We start from the raw sequence: 24,257 nt of genomic DNA on the forward strand, positions 1-24,257 counted from the left end.
TATAGTGCAAAATAATATTTTTGATATTTATAGTAAAATGGCTGTTTTGATACAATAGTGGCATTTATATCTAGAATGTATTGAAACACAATTTTACAAGAATACACACATAAATAACAGGGGAGCTAATATGAATTCTTGTTTCCCTGTAAAGGGAGATGTTGAACATACAATGGGCTCAGAGCTCTGGTTAACTTGTCCAAACATTAGCTATGTACAGATTTTGAAGAATTTCTTGTATTTTCATGAAGTGACATCACAGAGTTTTGTATCTTGTAAAGGTTAAGGGTAGAACATTGAATACAAATGTAGAAATCAGTTGTATAGAATTTTTAGACTTACTGCCTAGATCTCTCTTGTCATTCAACTCAGTACCAAGCTTGGCTATGTAGACCAGTCTGTGTAGCAGGGCTTTCTGTAATGAAGGAAAGAAAATAAATTCAAGTTATCAATATATTTCATCAAAAATTGCATTGTCTGAAAATATAAGCAAAGATATATATATTTATAATAAAGAAATATTTCACATACAATGAACAATATACATGTTCCATCTACATGTACATTTCATCAATGCTTTTTTTCACCAGCAAATATACATATGTAAGTACACCATACATGTACTGAAAACATTATCAATGTTATACAAATCATAAACATGTCAGTGTTTTTGCTAAGGTTTGGGAACCCTGGTGAAATGACTGGGGAACCCAGGTATATTTTACCTCCTGACACATGCTGTACATTGTACGCAGTCAACAATTATCACTACAGATTTTAATTTCATAAATTGCTCCAATCTTAAAAATACATGTTTTATGATTTGACAAATTGTGTGATTATTGGGTGTTATTTTTTTTTTTTCACTCTCTGGCTATCATTTACAAGTACTCGTTCTACAGGTTAATACACTTTGACCTCCTGGTAATAAAGTGGCATTCCGTTGCCAACGACAACAAGCATGTTTAACAGTGCTTATCTCAAGTACAGACATAGTTGTCAAACAATTTTACAAAATAAATGACTGTAATTCTACTTCATACACTGTTTATTATTCAACAGTTTGGTTTTTAAACCTTTTTATTCATTCATAGCATGTTTTGTTATTTTTATCATGTTGACAACCTAACACTGCAGTCTTTCAATATTACTTTGGTTAAGATCACATGTCAACAATGGAACGGATTTTACAAGGGGGTGAGGGGTGCGGGGATATTAAACAAGTTTGTGGTGACATTGGCATTGATTATTCAATGAAATTAACCACAAACAGAAAATCAAAAAATTTGCAAGTGTTATTACACTTCCTGAGCTCAATCAAAGCCAGGGTTATGGTTAGCCACTACACAACTTGGCTCCTAACAAAGATTACAACAGAATCTGTATGTGTTGTAATCCATAGAACACCACTGTTAGTGTTAGGTTTAATTGGCAAAACCTTTGTTTTTTTAATTACACTAGACTGTAAGAACAAAAACTTCACATAATTTCCTTTGTCTTTGTTTAAATGTAATTAATAATGCTATAATTGTGAACCCCATTGTAAGATTGATTGACAGCATGACCCTAAATAACCCTAAAGTACTGCAAATACAGAAGAGTCAATATTGTACCTTGGTAACTTATCTCCCCTTGTTACTGTTGCTATCACTAAAAATCAACATAACCTGGGATTTATAAGATCAACACAAGCCTATCAAAATTGTGTAATGTTAACCACACTGTTGCTATACACATGTACTTTACGCTAACACTAAAAATATCACAGTCGATATGTTTAAAAGTGGCACAAGCTGAGTTTATCAACTTTGTGACTCAAATGACACTACTTTACAATAAAACCCCAATTAAACTATTTTAGTATAATGTTGATTTCAATGCATGCATTCTATGACATCACATTTTATTTACTGGTATTGCTAGAACAGTTGATTACAAAGCAGGGATTTCCTCAACATATTTTATACGTACGGTATGATGAAAAAATCTGTCATCAGATCGTTTTTCAGTGCTATCTTGGCTTGAGTTTAGCGAATTTCAAGTGATGGTTAAGTATGCTTCAGGAAGTAGAATACTATGAGCAGTTTTGAATATGCAGCAAAAATTACGTCTAAACACAGTTTGTACCCCTTTAATATGTACATGTACTTGAATTTACACTACAATTATAACTGAATACGTACATTTTGGTAAAACACCGTCTATGAAATCAACGCAATTTAATACTAAAGTTAAGATTTCACATGAGAAATATGATGCCGAAATGTATGTACATGTTAGGTCTATTTTAATACATGCATCTTAAAATTCCTGTGTGAGACTGTACCCTTGATTCAATACAAAATATGCACAGCATGCATTTTTTTCAAATCAATATCATCACAATGCAACTTTAATGTGTAGACATATATCTTGTTTTTATTAATACTAAATTATAATTATTAATATTAATACTCAATGGATTATAACTGGACGGTGCCAGGACCATTATCATCCCCCCCCCCTTCATTAGGCATGAAATGAGCACCCATGTTATATTCTTAGATGTACTGTACATGATTACTTAAACCATCTAACTTGGTGTATTTCTTGCAGTACAGGGTATGAGGAACATAACATATGGACAATCAAAAACTATACATTTCTTCTACATAATATGAATATGTTGACACCTTGTCCTCTGTGATGTACATGTAATATACATGACCAATATTTCGAACATGCGTGTACATTTTTTTGTACCTCTAGGCTCTATTTATTCATGTATATATACTAAATAAAATGCATATATCATAAAATTATGTTTTTGAAAACTGGATATCATAAATAATACATCATGATTCATGTTTTCCTCACTATGTTCCACTATTTTCAGTTTGATAAATAATGCCGAATACAGAAGATATTGCCCTGATATAGTATTAGATGGCAAAGGTAATGCACCACCCTACATTTTGTATGTGTCATCATACATGTTGTACATTAACCTATTGCACCCACACAGTACTTTTATTGTACAGTATATACAGTTCTTCCTTCTTCAGTGTGTGTGTTTAAGTTTTACTGATGAAACATATATGTATAACTGAAGCTGTACAGTACAGATAACCAGCAAGTTAATCTGCTCTATCCATGTTTGTCAGTACTCTACTATATAGCATTTCAGTCAACCATATATCAGAGTGTCAAATGTACATGTGCTTTTGTGAAAAGAAACTACATTTAGTTACTACTAGTAGTGTGGGACTGTCAGTCACGGTACACTGATGAATAATACACTAAACACGTAGTTCTGCTTGCCATGTTTTTTAAATTGAACAATGGTGGTAAAATGACAGTGGCTGTGGGAATAATTCCGTAGATGGACCCAGGAGTATCAATTGATTTCTATACACAATTTAAAGAGCTATTTAAAACAAAAGAGGCGTTTGGGATCAGATATTGACTCTTTGTGAACATACAAAATGTAAAACAACATTCATGCATTTTCTTCATAACTTTCAGTATATTTGAATAAGGAAGTATATTTTTACTTTTATTTCAACTCTAAAAACTCAACAACAACAAAAATTGAGAACAGATCATATAAATTATGCAAAGAAACTAAATTTTGTTTGGCTGTGCATAAAAGATGATATCTTTTTTTTTGAAATTAAAAAAAAAAATGAGATAAAATATTTATGACCAGTGAACGTGGCAGACAAAGACTCGTTGCATAATTGTCAATTTAGAATGGCTGGTAGGATTCAATGAGAAATTGACCTGACAGGTGTACTAAATTTCAACAATTATCAATAAAATGGTCTATTGATTAGTGGTATAGTAATGGCACATTATTTGCACAAATGTATGACCCAGCACACAGTTAATGTACCAGTGGAGGTCCCTAAACGGTCTAAACTGACTTTGATGACATTAAATTACTGTGTGTGTTTGACACAATTATGCTGCAGTGAATTAACGTATGGATGGAAATTACAAAGAAAATGACGTCTGCAGATCAAGATTGACTACTAAATAGAAATGCATATGTTATACCCGTTCAAAATCTTGGTTGTGGAGTTTCTTCAGTGCTATGTCTAATGCATTATCTCCAGGCCATTCCAGTCCACTTATGGGTTTCCACACTCGTTTCTTTCTAGTACCAGCTGTCTCGTCAAGATTATCCCAATTTGCCATAATTTATGTCTTCAAGAACATCAACTGTACAAGGTTTCACAGATACATGTACAGTAACTATATCATGTCCATGTACTGTTGAAAATGTATGCACTGTTCTATAGACTCCAGCAGTAGTGGTAATTATACACACGTCACGGAGTTGATCGGTCTCGGTTGTTGATGAAATCTACACATCTGAACACCAACGTGTTGTATGACAATCCACTGCCACTACTGTCTGCTCATTTCAATCATATTGACCAGCTTGGTTGCTAGGCAAACAACAGGCCAGTCGTCTGATTGGCAGGTCAGACTAACCAACAAGCCTTGGACTCTGAATTGATATACAGTAGTTTTTACGGACCCAAGTATAAATTATGACCTGCCTTTCATTGAGCATCAATAAAACTGAGTGCCTTAATGGCTCATTGAATTGCAATAAAGGTTTTACTGCAGAGAAAAGCGATCTGGACAAAAGATGGGACAGTTCATTCTCCCCTGAGGGTTTTTATTCTTATATTTCACCATCCAGTTTCAGTTGTTGGAAGTGTTATCATCAAATTATAATATTATGTACGAGGCCCTGTAACCTGAATACTTTGTATGGGTTATTAGACATTTTAACTCCAGGTGGATGGTTTCTGAACAAATTTCACGGTTTGTGCTTTTAAAAAGCCATTTACTTTGAATGTCGTTTCCTTAACGGAAAGCTGTTGATGCACTCACAGCTATGGAATGGTACCTTTGATAATACATGGGAAGGCGTGCATTTTTCTTGAACGGATGATTTTAATCAAGTCTATTGTCAGTATTGAGGATGATATTTTTTATCAGGTGGGTCAACACATGCATACAAGGCAGGTGAGGAATTAACTCCATATTTATCATAAATACATGTACTTGTATACTGTTTACAGGGACAAATTTAACACAGAGCTTTTGTCAAAACAAGCTGCTACAGGCCTATATAGGACTGCAGGTGTTCTAACTTAAAGTCACTGGATTATGCCTGAGTGGATGAATTCATTGACAAGGCAGAATTAGCAGGGCAAAATGTCAGCTCACTTCTGAATAGAGCTCTTAATACTTCTAAACCTTATGGCAGCGCTGATCTCTGCCTTTTCAGCCACTACATTTGACTAAATTAACAATGACATTGACAAACAGACCTACTTGAATGTCAAGACCTGACAAGTCTATCAAAGTGGAAGTCTATTGATATTAGAGAGAGAAATAGCAGTGTTGTTAGATAAGTCTGTGTTTCTATGCTCTATACACATTTGGAGATTAGCAATGTTCATGCTGTGTGTGTCCTTGAACAAAAAGCATGATAATTTCACAGTTTTTGCTGTGGAGCAGTTTAGAAACGTACATATACACCTACTGTACTGTACATGATATAATTTACAGATATTTTCCCTGGAGGACTATATAAGTTTAATGTTGTCAAACTATAAACGAATTAGATGTTATGCTGAGAGGCCTACATCTCCATTTTATGGATAAATGTCAAACTATTTAACTGTTTATATTACGCAAAAAAAAAACCCAACTGTATGCAGTGATGTGTACAGAAACTAAATAGTTTGGCCAAATTAACCAGAAATTTTCAGCTGTTACATTGTAAGTTTCAACATCATGCAAAGATGTCTTTGTTATACCAAACCAGAATGACTTGTTACAGATGTATGTACATGTATCATGTATGTAACACAATTTATTGATATAAATGATGATACACATTTTTAACCAGAAGTAGCTTGGGAAGTAGATTTATATTTCAATCAATAGTGAAAACTGACATGTAAATTAAAAAAATTGTTTGCTGCTTGATGCGAAAAAAAAAATGTATGCCTGCCAGAATTTCTATGTGAATTATATTCATCTCTCAAATAAATATTTCATTACAATTTAGTATACATGCTTAAAATATTGACAGTCAGGACTCGCGAAATCATAATAAATGTACCGAGTAGTAATCTCAATAAAGCCTGTGTTGCCATGACAACTTTGAACATATCTCAACAGATATTCAACTGAGTGTTGTATGTAAAATCATTGACTGAAATTCTGTGTTTCATTTATTGATTTTTCTTGATAAAACTCAATATATTCCAAATAGGCTTTAATAGAGTCACCCCAGTGAACATTGTATATGTATAACCGAACACATATTCTGTTTCACGACAGGTAATATTATACAGTTCCATAGGCTTTGGGTTAATGCTATTTTGATCAATATTTCACAATGTCAACGCTATTACTCTGACATGACAACAATACCAATATTTGGAGACCTAGAAAACAAATTATCTGTGTACAGCTAAGCTTTCATTTTTTAATTTCTACACTAAATTATACAAGGATTAATGTAGGAGCTATACTGTACAAACAGTTATTATGTTGTAATTATGCAGTGTAAGTATATTCACATGGTACATACATTAGTTGATTAATTTCTTGTCAATAGATTAAAAAGCATACACTTGTCCTTATTTGCATTACAATATACTTCCAGCAGAGTCAATTAATAACACCGAAAATTAATGGATCCTGAAAAAAATTTTGTCAAAAAATGAAGGGAAACCATATTAAAGCAATTTTATCGTGAACTACTTTCGCATTTCATATTCATGAATGAGTCAAGCTGTAATATAATGTAGCTTTCAAGCCACTAAGTGGTAACTTGAGACAATTTTCAAAACACTGGTTTCATATCCAGACTCTATTTTAAATCACTCAAGAATGTTGAAATCAACATTATTGAGTTCTGTAATTTGAGATGAAAATTAGACCATAAAAAAAATATATCACATTTTGAACTTTTATTAGACTGATAATGTAAAATTGTACAGACTAATTTATACATGTACCATGGCATCATATACAAATTTGTCAAACAAATATATTCATTTTGTTGTGCTCATTTGAGACTTCATGAATACATGGAGGTATGATATACCTCTATTATGAATACATGTGCATTTGTACAAAGTTGTTATATTATATTATGTTGCTAATACTGATATTTATCTATTGTTATTATGTATAAAACACTTTAGGACAGTGCTGCAATATCACTTAAACTAAACACTTTGACAAAAGACACATGAGATTAAAACTACTAAGACATACATGTATAAGACAGTTAAAACTATTAAACACAGATATACTTAAAGCTTACAGCTACAATGTACATTTGTATATTGTGACTTGAAGACAAATAAAAAGGCATTTAGAAGGCTGAAGAGTATCTTCAAATTGTAATGTTTTACTTGGGGGAAAAAATAGCCAGCACTCAATGTTGTTTGTGTGTTAAAGGCAGATATCTATTCATGTTGTCTTTCTAATGTCATACAGGGCTTGACCACAACTTCTTTTTCTTTACAAATTCCATATACAGGTATCGTGGTAGACCATTCAAAGTAAGCTTAGTAGGTATTGTGTCTACACCAGTGACCCTATCATACCTTAGTGGCTTTCACTCCATTGTGAAGTGATGACACTGCCATGAATTCACCCCATCATAAAGGGATGTGCTTTACAGAAATATACAGTTGACAAGACTATTGTCCTGTGAGTGGTGGTTGCCCCTAGCAACAGCGTGGCTGGTGTACCGGAATGGCAATCAGTGGGTTTATTCTATACAGTTATCTCCCATTGAGGATTTATGGTGATTGCAATAACGGAGAGGGCCGTGTATGGAAGGACGTGAGACAAAACATAACAATATGGAACAAAACATGAAATAAGTTATGAATAACGGTAAGTAGATTAACATTGTATGTAGTATGTAGTGGCCCTACTAGAGGTCATTGTGAATGTATCAAAACATTACAAAGAACTCAAGTGCGTATTATAACGGTATAGAACCTGTACAGTAACCTTCTAAGTTTATTGTACTCAAGTCAGTTAGATGTAAGTATGTATATCCTAATTCAAATTGAGTTTGGAATTCATTTAAAACACAATCAAATATAGTCAGGTGACTTCATGCAATACCTTATGTAAAGTGGTTCACAGCATATAGATTTAAGGTGAAAATACAAACATATCTACCCAATACCTGGTACATGCCTATATTTCCACTTTGGTAATGAGCTACATTTTGTAACTTGCTGTTTTGAAATTGTTAAAGCACTGTATCATCCTATGTCATAATGGGAAAATAATTTTTAAAACTTCACTGATACATGTATGAATGGGTGGCATAATACATTTATTAATGTACACATAGAACACAAAGTAATAATGCAGTATCTTTCTCTAAAAAAAAGTAAAAAGTAAATGTTTTATTAAAATTTTAAAAAAATTACTTGACAGATGGAATGATTTGCAATATGTGCACAATGTACATGTAAACTGAAAACCAAAATAAAAGTAATGTAAACTGGAAGTATTGTTTTTTGAACAACTTTCAGAAAATGGTTATGTTAGACAATATAGCATGAAGTAAACCCTCATGAAATTACATTGCTCACTTCAAAGTAGAATCAATACTCAATAATTTTATGATGTACCATTTAATTATATAGTTTTGAGGTCAACTTATTCATTGTTTCTGCAGACACTGTATCAACAGTATCAAGACCATAAAATCACAATCAATTATCATTAACTTTAATTATATTTGAATAAGTTTATCAGCTTTGTAGACGTTTTCTGATTGTTAATCATGTGGTGTGTTTTGACACAAGAGGGCACACTTCAAAAGGTTGATGAGTGAGTTCATGATATTTCACAGAGCCACCCACAAACAAAAGTTCATTCATGTTTTGACACATGGTGGCGCACTTCATGATGAGGGAGCCCTTGCTCAAAAATCAAAGCAGAATTTTTTCTTACACCATACACTTAGACCATGGGAAGATTGTGGTACTGTACATTTGTACATGTACACATGAGAAACATAATAATGAGTGGTACTGAAATAGAATACATTAAAGATAATAACAAGATTGAACTGTTGTATTACTGAGAAGACACTAGGTCATATTCCCTCAAAGATTTACAAGTACATGTACAGCGAATACAAGTATTTCTTTCATGTAGTCACACAGAGACATCATCTACCTGTATTGTTGCATTGAAACTTTTGCATTTTCATGTAACTTTTTTCCATGTTATTTGTGTATACATGTCAAAGTGTGCCCTCACAGGTGAACATACATACATGTACATTTACTCATACTGTGGTATCATAAAAACAATTGGAGCTTGATTTGCTCTTTTGTTCACCGTTTATAAATAGTAAAATACTCATAAATCTATTTTAACACCTTTTTATTTTGGAGTATCCTCACCTGAGACAACAAGTCTCATAGTTTGAATAGTGTGAATATTGCTGTCAACCACTGAATCACAAACAAACAGCAGAGAGAAGCCTGTACGGAAATACTTCATTTTAAGCATTCTCAACAAGAAGGGATTTCCATATTTTAAAGATAGCAAAACTCATTGCAGTTTGAGTCTGGGCATAGGTTGGTGTGTACATGTATACAATTTGCAAATGTGAACAATACCCTTGCAAGACAGACCAACAACAACACCTACTGGCTAATCAAGTGATTCACTTCAGATGAAAATATAAAAGTGAATGACCATATAAATGTAGCAATGTTTACCATAAAGACAAAACAAATTCATAGATATAAACATGTACAGATGTTGAGAAAGAAAAATATAACGACAGAAGAATTTGTACAAATACTGTACCACAATGTTTCCATCCTTAGTCAACCACTTTCTTTCTAATTCTCAAAGCCACTAAAATTGTAAAAACAATTTGCAATTTGAAAATACATTTAGGAAAGTACATATGTAGCACTGTTTCTTAGTTGCACAACATTCGTGTAAAATTAGGAACACTGAACATGACCAAATCACCATGTACATGTATATGTATATGTACACAGATTAGCCATGATCATATGAACTACAGAAGGAATTTTGACTGACAAAAACTACCTGCCTCTGAATGCTGGAGAAGTTAATTGGCCCCATTGTAAACTCAGCACCTTACCAAAATTATTTATGGTATAAGATTAATACACTTAGATACATTCAGCTTGGTATGGCATCAGGAGGAGCTCAGATGCCTCTAAATCCATTTTAGGGAAAACAAATTTGAATGAAGGGGTACTGAAGAATGACATGATGTAAATCATTATAATCTTCTATTTGCCTGTCATCCTCATGGATGACAGAAGAGAGCTTCAATTTCATGCAACTACATTGTACATGTATTTTTGCTCAGTTCACCGTAAGGTCAAATGGTTGTGTCAAGTTGTCCCGATACATGTACCAATTGCTTTAATGGCCAATCACCATAGATGATTTGGGTAGATACCTTTTCAAATTGTACATGGGTGGGAGGGTTACCAGTCATAACGTCCCCGGGTCAAAACGTCCCCGGGTCAAAACGTCCCCGGGTATGACCAAAACGTCCCCGGGTCAAAACGTCCCCGGGTCAAAAACGTCCCCGGGTCAAAACGTCCTCGGGTATGACCAACATTTAACCAAGAGACTTGACTGTGTAACAGTTTCCGTTCCTTCCCTAAAACACGGTCAAGTATCGATGCCCATATTCCGAACCATTTTCTGTTCGTGATTTACATGCTCATTTTCATAAAAATTGGAGGACTTTTACGACCTCAAATCTGTCTGATTTCCCGTAAATAAAGTGATGGTTGCCCAAGACAATGATTACGCATAAACGCATAAACGTATTTTGGGCACCTGAGGTGGATACGCAGTCACATTACTGTATTGTGATGTAAGAAATAGTAAGAAATAAGGATATAATGTAACACACACACACACACAAATAGTTTGGGTCGAGGAAAATGGAAAGACGGGGACGTTTTGACCTGGGGACGTTTTGACCCGGGGACGTTTTGACTTATGGAAACCGGGGACGTTTTGACCCGGGGACGTTTTGACTGGATACCGGTGGGAGGGGGGGGGGGATATTGAGGAATTCACACTGAAACGGGGTAGGTCCAACTCGGCCCATTGCCAACTCGGCCCAGGTGATTGTCAACTTGGCCCACATGATTGCCAACTCAGTGATACCAACTCGGCCCATTCAGTGATACCAACTCGGCCCATTCAGTGATACCAACTCGGCCCACTGTGCCATACGTTAATTTGTCATCACAGAAATGATATTCTGAACAAGCAGATACAGAAAACAAGCCAAGGTCCATCCAGACTCAGCCTAGTCCTACTGCACTCCTGCACTTTTAAGGTACACAGGGACGAATTGCCTCAACTATTTTGGACTTTGAACTTTTTATAGCAAAGTCATGAATGTCAAAGAAACAGGAATCGCAATCGTATTGAACTTGAGGCGAAACTTGGACTAGTTCAACTGGGACGAATTGAACAGAGTGGGCTGAGTTGGCAGAGGATGGGCCGAGTTGGCAGAGTGTGGGCCGAGTTGGCAATGAGTGGACCGAGTTGGCGATGGGCCGAGTTGGGCGTGCACCATTGAGGAATTCACACTGAAACTTCTTAGCTATGTATTGGTGTGTACAAATGTAATATATTGATTTCCAACATCATAACACAACGTACGATACACATACATGTAGCATTGCCAATTTCTTGTAATTCTCCAGCATACCAAAATATGAATGATCATGAAGGTAGAAGGTATGAATTCCTTCTCTGTCCATAGATTGATGGGTCAATGAAAGTGATGTGATTGCCAAGAAGGCTAGAGCCTAGACTACTACTAGTACTAGAGCATAGGTGTAGTGAGCGCATGCAAATATTGATAGCAAAACACATTCTTAACAATTTGTCCAATGCCATAAAAGGAACCCAGATACTTATTTCAATTGATCGATCTCAATAGCCTTCCTCAATACCAATCATTGGCATAGATTTAACCCAAGACTCAAGAGATGGTGTTTATAAACATTGTAAACACGTGATCAACGATGTCAACTCGGGATACCCTGTTGGCAAAAGTATATGTGTCTCTCGTTATACCTTGATTCTAGCCCTTAGAATGAGGGGTATACATGATATTTATATGATGTACCTTATTCAGCGCTCTATTCCTATCTTCGATGACTTCAAGAAGATTTAACCGGGCAGATTCAAACATAGAATCTTCTTTCAAATCCATGTTGGTTTCCAAGTAGCGTCGATTTCCTGGCAACCATTGCGCATGCTCTCTTCTTAAATTTCGCTGTCAAGTTCTGTCCAAATCCGATGTGTGTCTCAAAATATTTAATAAACTACATTTCAAGAGCAAATTTATGTTTTTAATGGAAAATGTCCTATTTTTTTCATATAATAACACAGTTTTATCTTTCTTGACATCGCAGATCTCGTAGGATCACGTTCTGTAGTGGGGAAAACAAACAAAGATGGCGGCGCCCATGAATGACAAGTACGCTAACGTAGAGTCAACGTTCGTGGATGTCATTTGCCTTTAATATCCGAATTCTATCATTGATCTCATTGTCACTGTGGAAGCAGCAACCTCTCATCCGAAACGAGGACTTATATTGCAGTTAAACTGCGTCTGATAATATTAATAGGCGTCCGATCTGATACAACGATGATGTCCTCATCCGATCATCACAATATCAGACCCGTCAGATTTGTACGTCCAACGTCGAACGACTCGAAGGATTTAGCTTCAAAGATTGATGCAAAGAATCACAACCAGCGCGACAACAGAGAATTTAGTTTAAGTGGCGAGGAGGCCAGGTCATTTTACGACAGTGTCATCGCTGAACCATCAACAGCAAGTACAAATGACCTTGGACGTAAAGTTGACAGACCTGACCCCGAAAAGGCTGAAACGAGGTCACCATCTGGACACAGGCACCATCGGAGGAGGGCTAAACGAAGATCAAGTTCGTTCACAAAGTCGAATTGTCGTACGGATGAGCGATTGATCAACCGTTTTCTTCGACATGCACAATGTGGTGATCTGAATGAATTAGTAAAATGCCACGAACGAGGCTGTGATATTAACGGCAGTGATATATATTCATGGACGGCACTTATGTGTGCTGCACATAGTGGACAATTGGAAATCGTACGATATCTATTACTAAATGGAGCCAGGAAAGAGTTGTGCAATAACCAGGGACAGACTGCAGCTGATCTCGCTAACATTGCTGGTCATACAGATATTGTTGAAATGTTGTTGTTTGAAAAGAAACCAGACAGAAAAAGGAAAAGAAAAACAAAAAGTAAATTTTGGTGTGACATTTGTAAAATCGAATTCTCAGAGGTTGACCGTGAAGAACACAAGCATTCAACTGTTCATTTATTTAACAGTAATCATAAAGTACTGCCAACACAGTATGGTATTCCGGAGAGTAATGTTGGATTCCAGATGATGGTTAAAGGGGGATGGGATAGAGATCATGGATTAGGTCCGGAAGGAACAGGACAAAAGTATCCTGTGAAGACAGTATTGAAAAGAGACAGAGAAGGCCTTGGTGCTAGCAAAGATAAGAACAAAGCCAAAGTAACTCATTTTAAACCAAATGATGAGGATGCTGTCAAAGCAGCAAAGAAATCAAAGAAAGAAAAATATCCATGTATGCGACCAGGAACAATCAGCAGAAAGGCAAGGGAAAGGAAAGCGAGGAAAGAAAAAGAATGGGAGCGAGATTTGCGAATTTACTTCAACTCATGATGACAAAAATGAAAATCTTATTTTGTTTTCCTTATAATTACACTATGTGTCACATAGTGTAATTTTAAGGAAAACAAAATTACAATTTTGATGAGAAACATAATGGTTTACTTATGCAAATATGAAAAGACAAAGTGGAAACATTAATGAGCAAGTCTATGAAATTAAATATAGTGTATTAATATTTGAAGTATGTTTCCTATTCAATCAAGAAATTATTTATTGGTTTATTACAGTAAATGAATTACTTTCAGTTTTACATTTCATATACATTGAGATAATTGTTTCTTTGACTAATCTGTACATATACAGATAGTTCTCCCCCACCTCAGTATTTACATAACAAAGTATTTTCCATCATGCAGATGTGTCTTTTGTTTTCTATTAAAGTCACAAAGATTTTAAAACATCAGTTGACATTACCCGTGGCAGAGATGTTTCATGATAGAATTTGTTTTTATTTTGGTGTTTTAAAAAGAAAATCAAGATACAACGAAAATCATAAACCCTGAAAGAAAACGCCGCCTGGCTCGACAAAAATCTCGCTAACATTGCTACTGTTTTTTGTCTGGCTAGACATTGTATCTCTTCGATGTTGAAAATCTTCTCATCTGGCTTGAAATCTAATTAATATTTCTACATGTTATCGTCTGGCACAACAAGAACTGAATTACAATTGTTACAGTTTAGTCAATTGACTGTCTCAAAAATATCAGAGAATGCACCAACCTTATGTTTACCAGTGACATATAAATTTGGCGATGATCTATAAGATACTGGTAGATCATGCAAAGAAAGTGTTAACAATATTGGTAAAGATGTATGTCATGCCAGATGATTGACAAAGCGCTGTTGGTAAGATTTTTGTCTAGCCAGATGATAACATGTAGCAATGTTAATGAGACTTTTGTCGAGCTAGGCGACATTTTGTTTCAGGGTTTATGATTTTCGTTATAACAGTGGCAGCTGTCCAGGTCCATTGGTTCATAAAAGAAATATTGTGCTTTTCATACAATGAACTTTTATACATAGACGATGCACCAAAGGTGGTATTTACAATATTTTGATTTTAGGCCAAGTATGGTACCCAACAAGAATTGTTTTAGTACATGTTCACTTGCTATTCACAGTGGAAATGGATATGGTAGTTTTAAAGTGGAGTAGAAATGCTTTCCTTCATATCAATGTTATACTTTCATGTACATTACACATATTCCAAAATTTATAATAAATGGCATAATTGATCAAAAGCAGTGATTTCACTGAAAACAATTGTGTATGTAAAGTAATTCTGAAGGTATGACTAAGAGTAATATTACCTAGTCTGTTTCAGTAGATAGACGTTGTCAAACTACTACAGCAAGTAAATGAACACTGGCAGTTTGACAGAACCTGTTGACCAATACAGGTGAAAATTCGACGGTGCGGTACATATTTGGAAATGCGTGTATAACTCTTCGATGTGTCTTCAGAATGTATATTGTGATGTGGTGGTGATGGGGTTCTGCAAACAGATGGTTTTACTCGACTTGTCCCATTTCTAGGTAGTCCAGCTACTACACTGGCTGATATACAATTATTTGTTTTACCTTGGTGAGCAGCAACTAAATGGTCCTTGAAATTATATGAGGAGAGCCGACATTAACCAGGGATTGGTGACGTCACGATTGGTTCATGACATCATGGGTTCGCGTGTCCTATTGTACCATTAGTGTCCCTCGCCACAAATAACAAATGATAGATGGTATAAGAGGCGATCGTGATGATGGAATGTGGGTGGGTCTGTAAATAGAGAAACAAACTCCGACCAGACTTACCGGGGGTACTTGACATTGACTCGTTCCGAAGACAAATTATTTTATGGAGTAGATTGATTCTAATATTACCCGATAGACTTATATTCGAGCAATTACACTTCTCTAATGAGTATTTCAAACTCAAACAAGAAAACAAGAGATTGTTCCACAAACACAGTTTGGCCTGTCTACTTCATACATTATCTCGGACACTCCTTGGGAGATGGCGGTACAAATCAGTCAATCAATTTCTCCAAGTTAAGAAACCGTATCTGACATTAACGTTAAAGTAAATTGACTTAAAGACTGACACTATGACATTGAATAGCCAAGCAGTCAAATTCATGTGTCAGCTATGATGTTTGCCTTTTGTTGATAATACGAAGGACACCATAGGTATGTTGTACCATTGTACGCAAGTGACATTTTTGGTCTTTCGGTACGATACAAATGGCATGTTAACGGCATTTAGAACACCTGATCTTGAAAGTGCTACTTGTAAAAACTGACACTGAGTGTTTGGCTTTCTGTTTGATGATCGATTTACATATTTTTGTAGGTTAGTCACCTTTGAATCGGACAGCCTTTCAAAAGATTACTAAACTTATGAATCAAATCTCAGAATACTAACTTTTCACTATATATAGTGGTCTGAGATCAAATACATCAATTTAATTACCGTAACACGTAACGAATTTTGTCAACGTTAGGTGTAAAGCCCGAACTTCCTACGTGTGATGGGAGTCAAAGTTTGGCTGCCATCGACCTTTAGCAAAATTAAAGATATCATAAATTGTACACGTCGCCTGAAATCGTCGTGGCAAATGATGGTAATAATTGACCGTTATGATTGCTTTTAAAGGAAAGGTTTCATCAAACATACGTTTTCACCTTTTCACTTTAGATAGATTTTGTGTGTCATTAAACGATATGCATTGGAATTTCAGAAATAAAATGAACTACATTTGTATTAAAGTTATGCGACTTTGAAATGTCAACACTTGGCACATTCTACCATGTTGAGCCTCAGCAGCGTGTGCAGCCATTTTGGGGACAGGACCAATATGCGAATTTTTAGGTGTCTGATCTTACTTGTAGTCCAATTGTATGAAATTTGTCGGAATTTGAATACTTAGATAAATTCTACACTCTACTCGCTAGACAAAATATCATGGTAATCCTGTACCCCTGTTAATCCCTTTTTAGTGATAATTGTGATCTTTGACTCTCTCTCTCTCTCTCTCTCTCTCTCTCTCTCTCTCTCTCTCTCTCTCTCTCTCTCTCTCTCTCTCTCTCTCTCTCTCTCTCTCTCTCTCTCTCTCTCTCTCTCTCTCTCTCTCTCAGATTAAGACAGACACAGACACAGACACAGACACAGACCGTCAGAGACAGAGAAGAATGCACTTATAACTTGTATCTGTGTAGAACTCATAAACGCTAAGAATATGAAAAAGTGTATGTTTATATGTTTCGTGAATTGACTTACATTCCGTATTATAAGTTCAACCGACTGCAGATTATTGTTGTTTTTATCCATCGTTGAGAAATTTCGAGGTAGTAATCGAACATTTGCCGGGTTCACCCTATTTGGCAAACATTAATTCGAAGTTTCTTCGTTGTCATATAACAACCGCCCACTTTGATTTATTGTACACCATATATGTTACATACACAAGTTAGTCAAAGTATTGCTGAACTCCCCTTCTGATTAATAGACTTTCCCTATCACTGGTATCGAACCACCACAAAAGTTATCACAATATCGGAACTGAACATTGATCCTGGGGCTATCATATGTACACATTGGTGGTCTGAGACATTGACAAGTATTTAAGGTAAGTCTGTATTCACTGGCAATAAAATTCATGAAATCAAATCATTGAAAATATGGATGTCCATTATTTTCCAAGCTAAAATAATATGCAATTCGGTTTGTTCTCCTAGTGGTTAACTTGCAATAGGTTTATTAAACTTTGGAGTTGTGGTAAATATTGGGATTCGGATACAAGGAGCCCAAACTATACACAGGGAACCTTGTACACCCATGAAACATTCACATACCTATGACAGGGTTGTGCACATAGTTGTACCAGCTCAGTGGAGCCATGGGGACTGTACCAGTTATGTATACAATATTGCAGTAACAGCTCTGGCCAACAAACTAGGTGTAACGTACGTAGATTTGACAGAATGATGTGTAACTGGTAGACCAACATCAATGTAACATGGATGTGAAAATACCAATGCAGCATATACAGATTTTTACAACATCCATGTACAAGAGTTTTTCCCCCACAGCTATGTTCCAGCTATGTTAGCATAGTGAAACAGCGGTATTTCCCACAGCCATGTACCAGCTATATATGTGAGCAAAGCTACTCAGATATGAACAAAAGGATGGCTCCAGGGTATTATTCCTCCATAGCTGATACTGTGTGTTAGGTATGCAGTAAACAGTTATGGTACTGAGATGTGCAAAACAGTCATGGCACAGGGGCGGTATTCCACATCCATGCAACAGGCATATTTTTTCACAACCATGTACGAGGGCTGTGTAAAATACCCTGTAACAGGACTGTGAGGCACACAGCAGGTATATAGTTGTGCTCTTCTTCCTAGCACTAGGATGTGACCACATCCTAGCACTACGATGTGCACATCCTTCGTGCTAGGATGTGAAAGATTCCCTGTGGTATACTCTTACGCCTAATATGCACCTGGCTATCGTGTACTGTTGCATAGTATAATCATTGAACAAAATATTCGACATGACATGCATATTGTTGAGTTTAATCAACAAATATAAAAGTAAGATAAATATATGGTGGAGTTCGGCACATCTATAAAATGGCGATTTCGGAGAATTAATAACACATGAAACTTTTCGCGTTCGGAAAGCAATACTAACAGTGCTTGAACCGATAATCGGACCTTTTTCTAACTTGTAAAAGTAGATTATTGTTTGTTTCATGAACAACTTTGCCATTGATAACCACACGAAATAGCCAGAAATTCGTCAAACGGCATATACGCAGCATGTTCCATATTTATTGCATGCTGAGTGTATCACCAAATATGACCCATGTACATAAAGAACCAGAGTCACTTTCAAATTCAAGTTGCCGTAGAAACAAAGACAAGGAAAATACATTAAGTTAAACTTAAAGTATATTTATTCGAAATCAGAAGAATGGAAATGTGATTGATTTTGTTGTCTGTCTACCAATACGAGGACAACCCAGTACATTTTAATAGAAGCTAGGCTGTTTCATCCAATTTACGCTTTTCACGAGAGTTTTACGAGTTTAGTGTAGTTTGTCGTATTCATTCCAATGGTAACGTGTCGTAGCAGTCAAGGTGAAACCAATTTAGTCCCATGCTTTGTTTATAGTCACGAGTTTGTCTCCAAGGAAACGGTGACAGCTAGAAAACATCTCGTCTCCATGGAAACAATAGTAACTACGTAGACAAGTACTAGAAGTAGTAGGATGTAAGTAGAAAGCACAGAACTACTTAGTATAGTGCTTAACACCCAAGTCTACATTTGTAACTCAAACAAATATTCTAATTGTTATTTTCTTCAATCAGTGATTGAAATATCCGAACTCTCGCAGTGCATGGACTCACTTTAGTGACAAGCGTCATTATCACGTTCTTAATATATTATAAATTGATGTGTACAGTTTCACGGTATTGGACATAACCCAACACTGGCACTTGTCAACAACTAACAACTTTGCTTGCGTCATCTTTACCGTGGAGTTCTGTAATTTGTTACTCAGCACTTTAAAAGGCCTTTCACATTTCCACGCTAGAGTCCAGATCTCAGCTAGTACAGAAGTAAGATTTCAACAAGAGACATGCTGTGTTTAGAATGTTAAAGGCAATCCTTCAGATATTGCTTACAGATATAAAACAATAATGTTATAATTTTTAATCGTTATTTACATAACATATTTGATGACAGCTAAATTAACGTTTGATATTCATGGAGTGGTTAGCAACAGAGATAAAACACTAAAAGTCCTAGAAAAAGTGTAGGTACACGGCGCCCCTGTCCGTAATTTCTAACTGGTATAATTTTTGTTCTCGTCAAAGCGTTTTCGTCTCCATTAAAACATGGAAAATTGATGTAACCGCAGTGTATGTTAAATACCAGTACTTATGTGACCTGACGTATTGACACACACATACATTTGGCGCACACTCCATAAAGGCAAATGTGTAATTATTCAGTTATTTCGCGTTCTGTGACTTTAAAGTGGAGTCACAACTGCCGTCCATTTAAACATTGCAATTTATGTTCCACTGGTAACGTTATCACTGAGTTACTGCAGGTCGGGACATTTATGGCAAACAATCCTCAATACTATGAGAGAGAGAGAGAGAGAGAGAGAGAGAGAGAGAGAGAGAGAGAGAGAGAGAGAGAGAGAGAGAGAGAGAGAGAGAGAGAGAGAGAGAGAGAGAGAGAGAGAGAGAGAGAGAGAGAGAGAGAGAGAGACAGACAGACAGACAGACAGACAGACAGACAGACAGACAGACAGACGATTTGACTGAAATCCGTGACACCTGATGGCCAAGTGACTTTCCAATTGGATGTCACGGATTGTTTGACCTTCAAACACACGAAATAACAAGTAGAATCTGCTTCAAATATCAGTAAGAATAAAAAAACCCAGAAAAATGTCAGGTCATGTCACGATGGCGTCTTATACTGAGTTTGTTTGTCATGAAGGAGCCATAATTAATTTGTAACGACTTTCTTTAAATCACACAGGAGGTCAAAGTTGTCATCGAAATCGCACAATGTTTGTTTTACTACGACTGGTATTGATCGGTAAGTACTGGATTGTCTCCTTGTTCTATAAGCTTATGTTTTACACTGACTCATTCATATGAATAGAAACTTTATCATTATGTGTAGTCCTTATTTTGACATATTCAATGTAAGCATAATGCTGGATTTGCCAGGTTGTATGCTGTTACTGACTTTAATACCTTTGTACTCTAAATTAGCTTAGATTTCATGGCAGTCGGCAATCGCCAGTCATTTTAATAGAATCGACCTTCTTCGATTCAGAGTTTTCATTATAGCCTTAAATAGGATAACATCCACATGCCATAACAGCTAATAACGTCAACAACGTCAACAACAACAACAACAACAACAACAACAACAACAAGAGCTTACAACACACACACTATACAAAATGTTTACTGTTTTCATTTCAAGCTTCTATGACAACAGTAACTTTAGCAACGACATGTTGTATATGTGACGACACAAACAAAGCGTATGGTTCCTTCGACTGCTCAACAGACTGTGGCATAGAATACGATTGTGACTCCAAGGGAGTTAGTAGTTACCCGACAGTTTGCGTGGTAAGTAAAGCAACAGTGTTGTCCTACTTATAAGATTGTACATGGCCTGGATTTTCGTCTAATCTTCAATTTTCATGGGCAATAATAAAGTAGTTTGATCTTTGAATGTAGATGTCATTTTCAAAGTTTCTTTGTTTTGCTGTTCATGTTCCTTCGCAGATTTTGTCTCATTCATTTATCTAGTATTGTTAGAGAAAGAGAAGACAGAGAATGCTTAAAGAGGAAATAATTTCAAATTACCAGATTTTCTTTCACTATTCTTCCACCACCTTCATGAGCTAACTTTTGAGTGTCCGTGCCCATTACAATCGTATTTACACATACTGTCTTCCCCAAATCAACTTACATGCACTGTAAATAAATAAATGGTTAGACTTTGGTAAAAAGCATTTTCGCACTCTGTTTTCAAGTACAATATCCTTTTGTTGAATGCGAGTGCAGCTGTTGCAGGAAAGGGTTGTTTTTCTTATTAAGAGTATTGCTGTCTTCTGATCTTTAGGACGGAGTTAACTATATTGCACAGTTAGTGGATGACGAACATTTGTAATTAAATCTATCATAACACACTCCCCTTACAAAACTCGGAGACTGTGGAAATATGGAGCCCCCCTTTTGATGTCCAAAATGTCTAATTTCAAACTTCCCTCGCAGTATTTTGCCATGGAGTAAATTCTGCCCATTTCCTTAGCTGCTCGACAGTCTGTTTGTATATATGTTGCTAGATTCGGTACAACCATACAGGTACATAGTAACCGACATCTAAAGAAGAAGAAATGACAAGTGATATTATCGGTATTGTTCCTATGTCATCTCTGGGCCACCGTAGGTTTAATGAGATAATGCGAATGAATTACAAATAGAAATGACGACAAACAATACTGGAAGTACATACATTTTATAATCATAAAGCACGTTATTCATAAGTCTCTTTATGCTAACTACCCTATCAGGTTCAACGTATTGATAATAGTACACACACGCTGTTTATCAGAAACTGTGCTTACCTAGGATTCGACGAATGTTACCAGGGCTGTAAAGTAAACCCATTTGATTGTAAGTTACGTTTTAATTCCTTTTATACAACATATATGTGTCACCAGCCACTGAAAGTGGTCACACTTCCAAATTCACATCATATCGTCGTAAAACCATCATTCTCTTTACGGCAAAAGAGTGACGCTACCCGTACCCGCGTACCCCACGTGCGTACACTCCCCGAAGAGTTAATTTTCCTTATGTGAGAAAAAAAATATCGTCTGGCTTGCGAGAAAGCAAATTCAGTTTTTAACATGTAGCTTTTGAATATAATAAATATCGACTGGCAAATTTTTTTTGTGATTTAGTGAAGTCAGAAAATACTAGATGAAAGAATGATATCCAAGGCAATTATCCAGTACAAAATCTGACTCTCACTTTTATTGGTAACTCGGGGCAACTATGGATAAGATGACGGTTTGACGGGTCACCTGTGGTATAAAGGGTCGCGTTCAGATCCTCACTGGACTAGATATAGTTCAGATATGCATCGAAAATTTTGGATTATTTCTTTCACTTTGAAAACCTTAAAGTTTATATATTTTGTATCAGTTTCTTTTTCTTATTACTCGTTGTAGTTTTCGACACATTTATTTGAAATCTACATGTTAAACTTTACCGTTGTGTTTATTTTGTTTCTCAGCCGACGATCGCATCAGTGACGAGTGCTGTGATTCAGAGCTGTGTAACTCAGATATTGATCCAGTTAATCACTGTGACGGCCAAACTGGAGGTGTCCAACCTACGCAGTCCGGTACACAGCAGTCTGGTACACAAGCCCCAGGGCAGAAATGCAGTTCTGGTCCTCGAGCTGCCACCCCAGACGTCTATTTATACCGAACACTGATGGCGCTGTTCATACACTACATATTTGGTGCGGTTTTCTGAGCATATTTACAGCTCATTCAGGCGTGTAATGTATCTTAACCAACTTATACTCAGCGAAATCTACTTACATATTTGACAGTGTTCCAGTCAAATATTTTGTTTACTTGTTTTTATTCAAATAGATCTGTGTGTATTTTCAAGTGACAGTGTTGTAATTCTGTTCCCCAAGCTGCCTTATCCGATATGTCTGTTTACATCGATAGGAACACTGGCAGCGCTGGTAATGATTTTCAGTAATTTCCAACTTCTATGCAATATTACTGTAAAATAAACTTACATAATTCTACTCGTTATGTTTATAACATAATTTTAATAAAAATTAATGCAAACTGTGTAAATCTTTGTTTTGAATGATTTTTATTTTTATAGTGAAATCAAGTGTGCTTTACTATACAGTATGGGGAACAGTTTTTTCTTCCGTAAGGGAGAGATGTATTTATGGGTGGAAGTCTGTGTGTCTGTGTGTGTGTGTGTCTGTCTGTCTGTCTGTCTGTCTGTCTGTGTCATCGTTTTCTCCATAACGGCTTGCTCAATTCAAACGAAATTTTGAAGACGTATTCCGTAGGGTAATGGCAAGACTTGATTAGGTTTTGGTAAAAATCCCGTGAATATTAATGAGAAATTTACATAATTAATGATTTTCGGTAATTAGGCTATATCTCAAGAATGCACGCTTCAAATTTATTATAACTTGATATACACATTTGCAATACCAAAGCGCACCTGTCCTGAAAATATTACTAATGTACCTTTTAGTTTTAATAAGATATTGGCATATTTTCGGCACATTGTACACACAATCGTCATGGACATTAAAGGATCTGTGTCACCGTTTTCTCCATAACGGCTTGCTCAATTCAAACGAAATTTTGAAGATGTAATCCGTAGGGTAATGGAAAGACTTGATTAGGTTTTGGTAAATATCCCGTGAATATTAATGAGCAATTTACGTAATTAATGATTTTCGGTAATTAGGCTATATCTCAAGAATGCACACTTCAAATTCATTATAACTTGGTACACACATTTGCGGTACCAAAGCGCACCTGTCCTGAAAATATTACTAATGTAGCTTTTAGTTTTAATAAGTTATTGGCATACTTTCGATTGGCCACAAAAAAGAAAAAAAATAGTTTCTCGTCAGGAAATGTCGTCTAAAGTGGTGCGACTTTATCACCATTTTCTAAAACACGACTGGCTTAATTCAAACGAAGTTTATTGCATGTGTTCTGTAGGGTAGTGACAAGAACTGATTAGCTTTCGGTAAACATCCCAAGAATATTAACGAGAAATTTACATAATTAATGGTTTTCGGTAATTAGGGT

At 35.9% G+C, this 24,257-nt stretch overlaps 3 protein-coding genes across 4 annotated transcripts in view; 1 reads left to right on the plus strand and 2 right to left on the minus strand.

Annotated features, from left to right (window-relative positions):
- The window catches only part of LOC144435586 (testis-expressed protein 47-like), an 18,883-nt gene extending 6,563 nt beyond the window's left edge, over nt 1-12,320 (minus strand). Inside the window, exons 1-2 of one of the 2 annotated variants that reach the window (XM_078124173.1) lie at nt 4,039-4,424; nt 343-415 (exon numbers count right to left, since the gene is read on the minus strand). In XM_078124173.1, the coding sequence (XP_077980299.1) occupies nt 343-415; nt 4,039-4,179 (214 nt within the window). In that variant the 5' untranslated portion in view covers nt 4,180-4,424. Of the gene's footprint in view, nt 1-342; nt 416-4,038; nt 4,425-12,211 lie in introns of those variants that run through there. The other variant, XM_078124174.1, reaches the window with a different exon arrangement.
- Nucleotides 1-24,257, minus strand: part of LOC144434925 (arsenite methyltransferase-like) — a 320,525-nt gene that overhangs the window by 195,824 nt on the left and 100,444 nt on the right. The window lies entirely within an intron of this gene.
- Nucleotides 12,582-13,902, plus strand: LOC144435882 (G patch domain and ankyrin repeat-containing protein 1-like). The gene has a single exon (XM_078124520.1). The coding sequence runs from the start codon at nt 12,737-12,739 to the stop codon at nt 13,829-13,831; it is 1,095 nt and encodes a 364-aa protein (XP_077980646.1). The 5' UTR covers nt 12,582-12,736; the 3' UTR covers nt 13,832-13,902.

The sequence above is a fragment of the Glandiceps talaboti genome, chromosome 5, assembly GCF_964340395.1.
Source record: "Glandiceps talaboti chromosome 5, keGlaTala1.1, whole genome shotgun sequence".
Classification (NCBI taxonomy): domain Eukaryota; kingdom Metazoa; phylum Hemichordata; class Enteropneusta; family Spengelidae; genus Glandiceps; species Glandiceps talaboti.

Excerpts from the sequence above, each read along its gene's own strand:
- LOC144435882 (XM_078124520.1), top strand. The coding sequence starts at position 12,737 with ATGATGTCCTCATCCGATCATCACAATATCAGACCCGTCAGATTTGTA.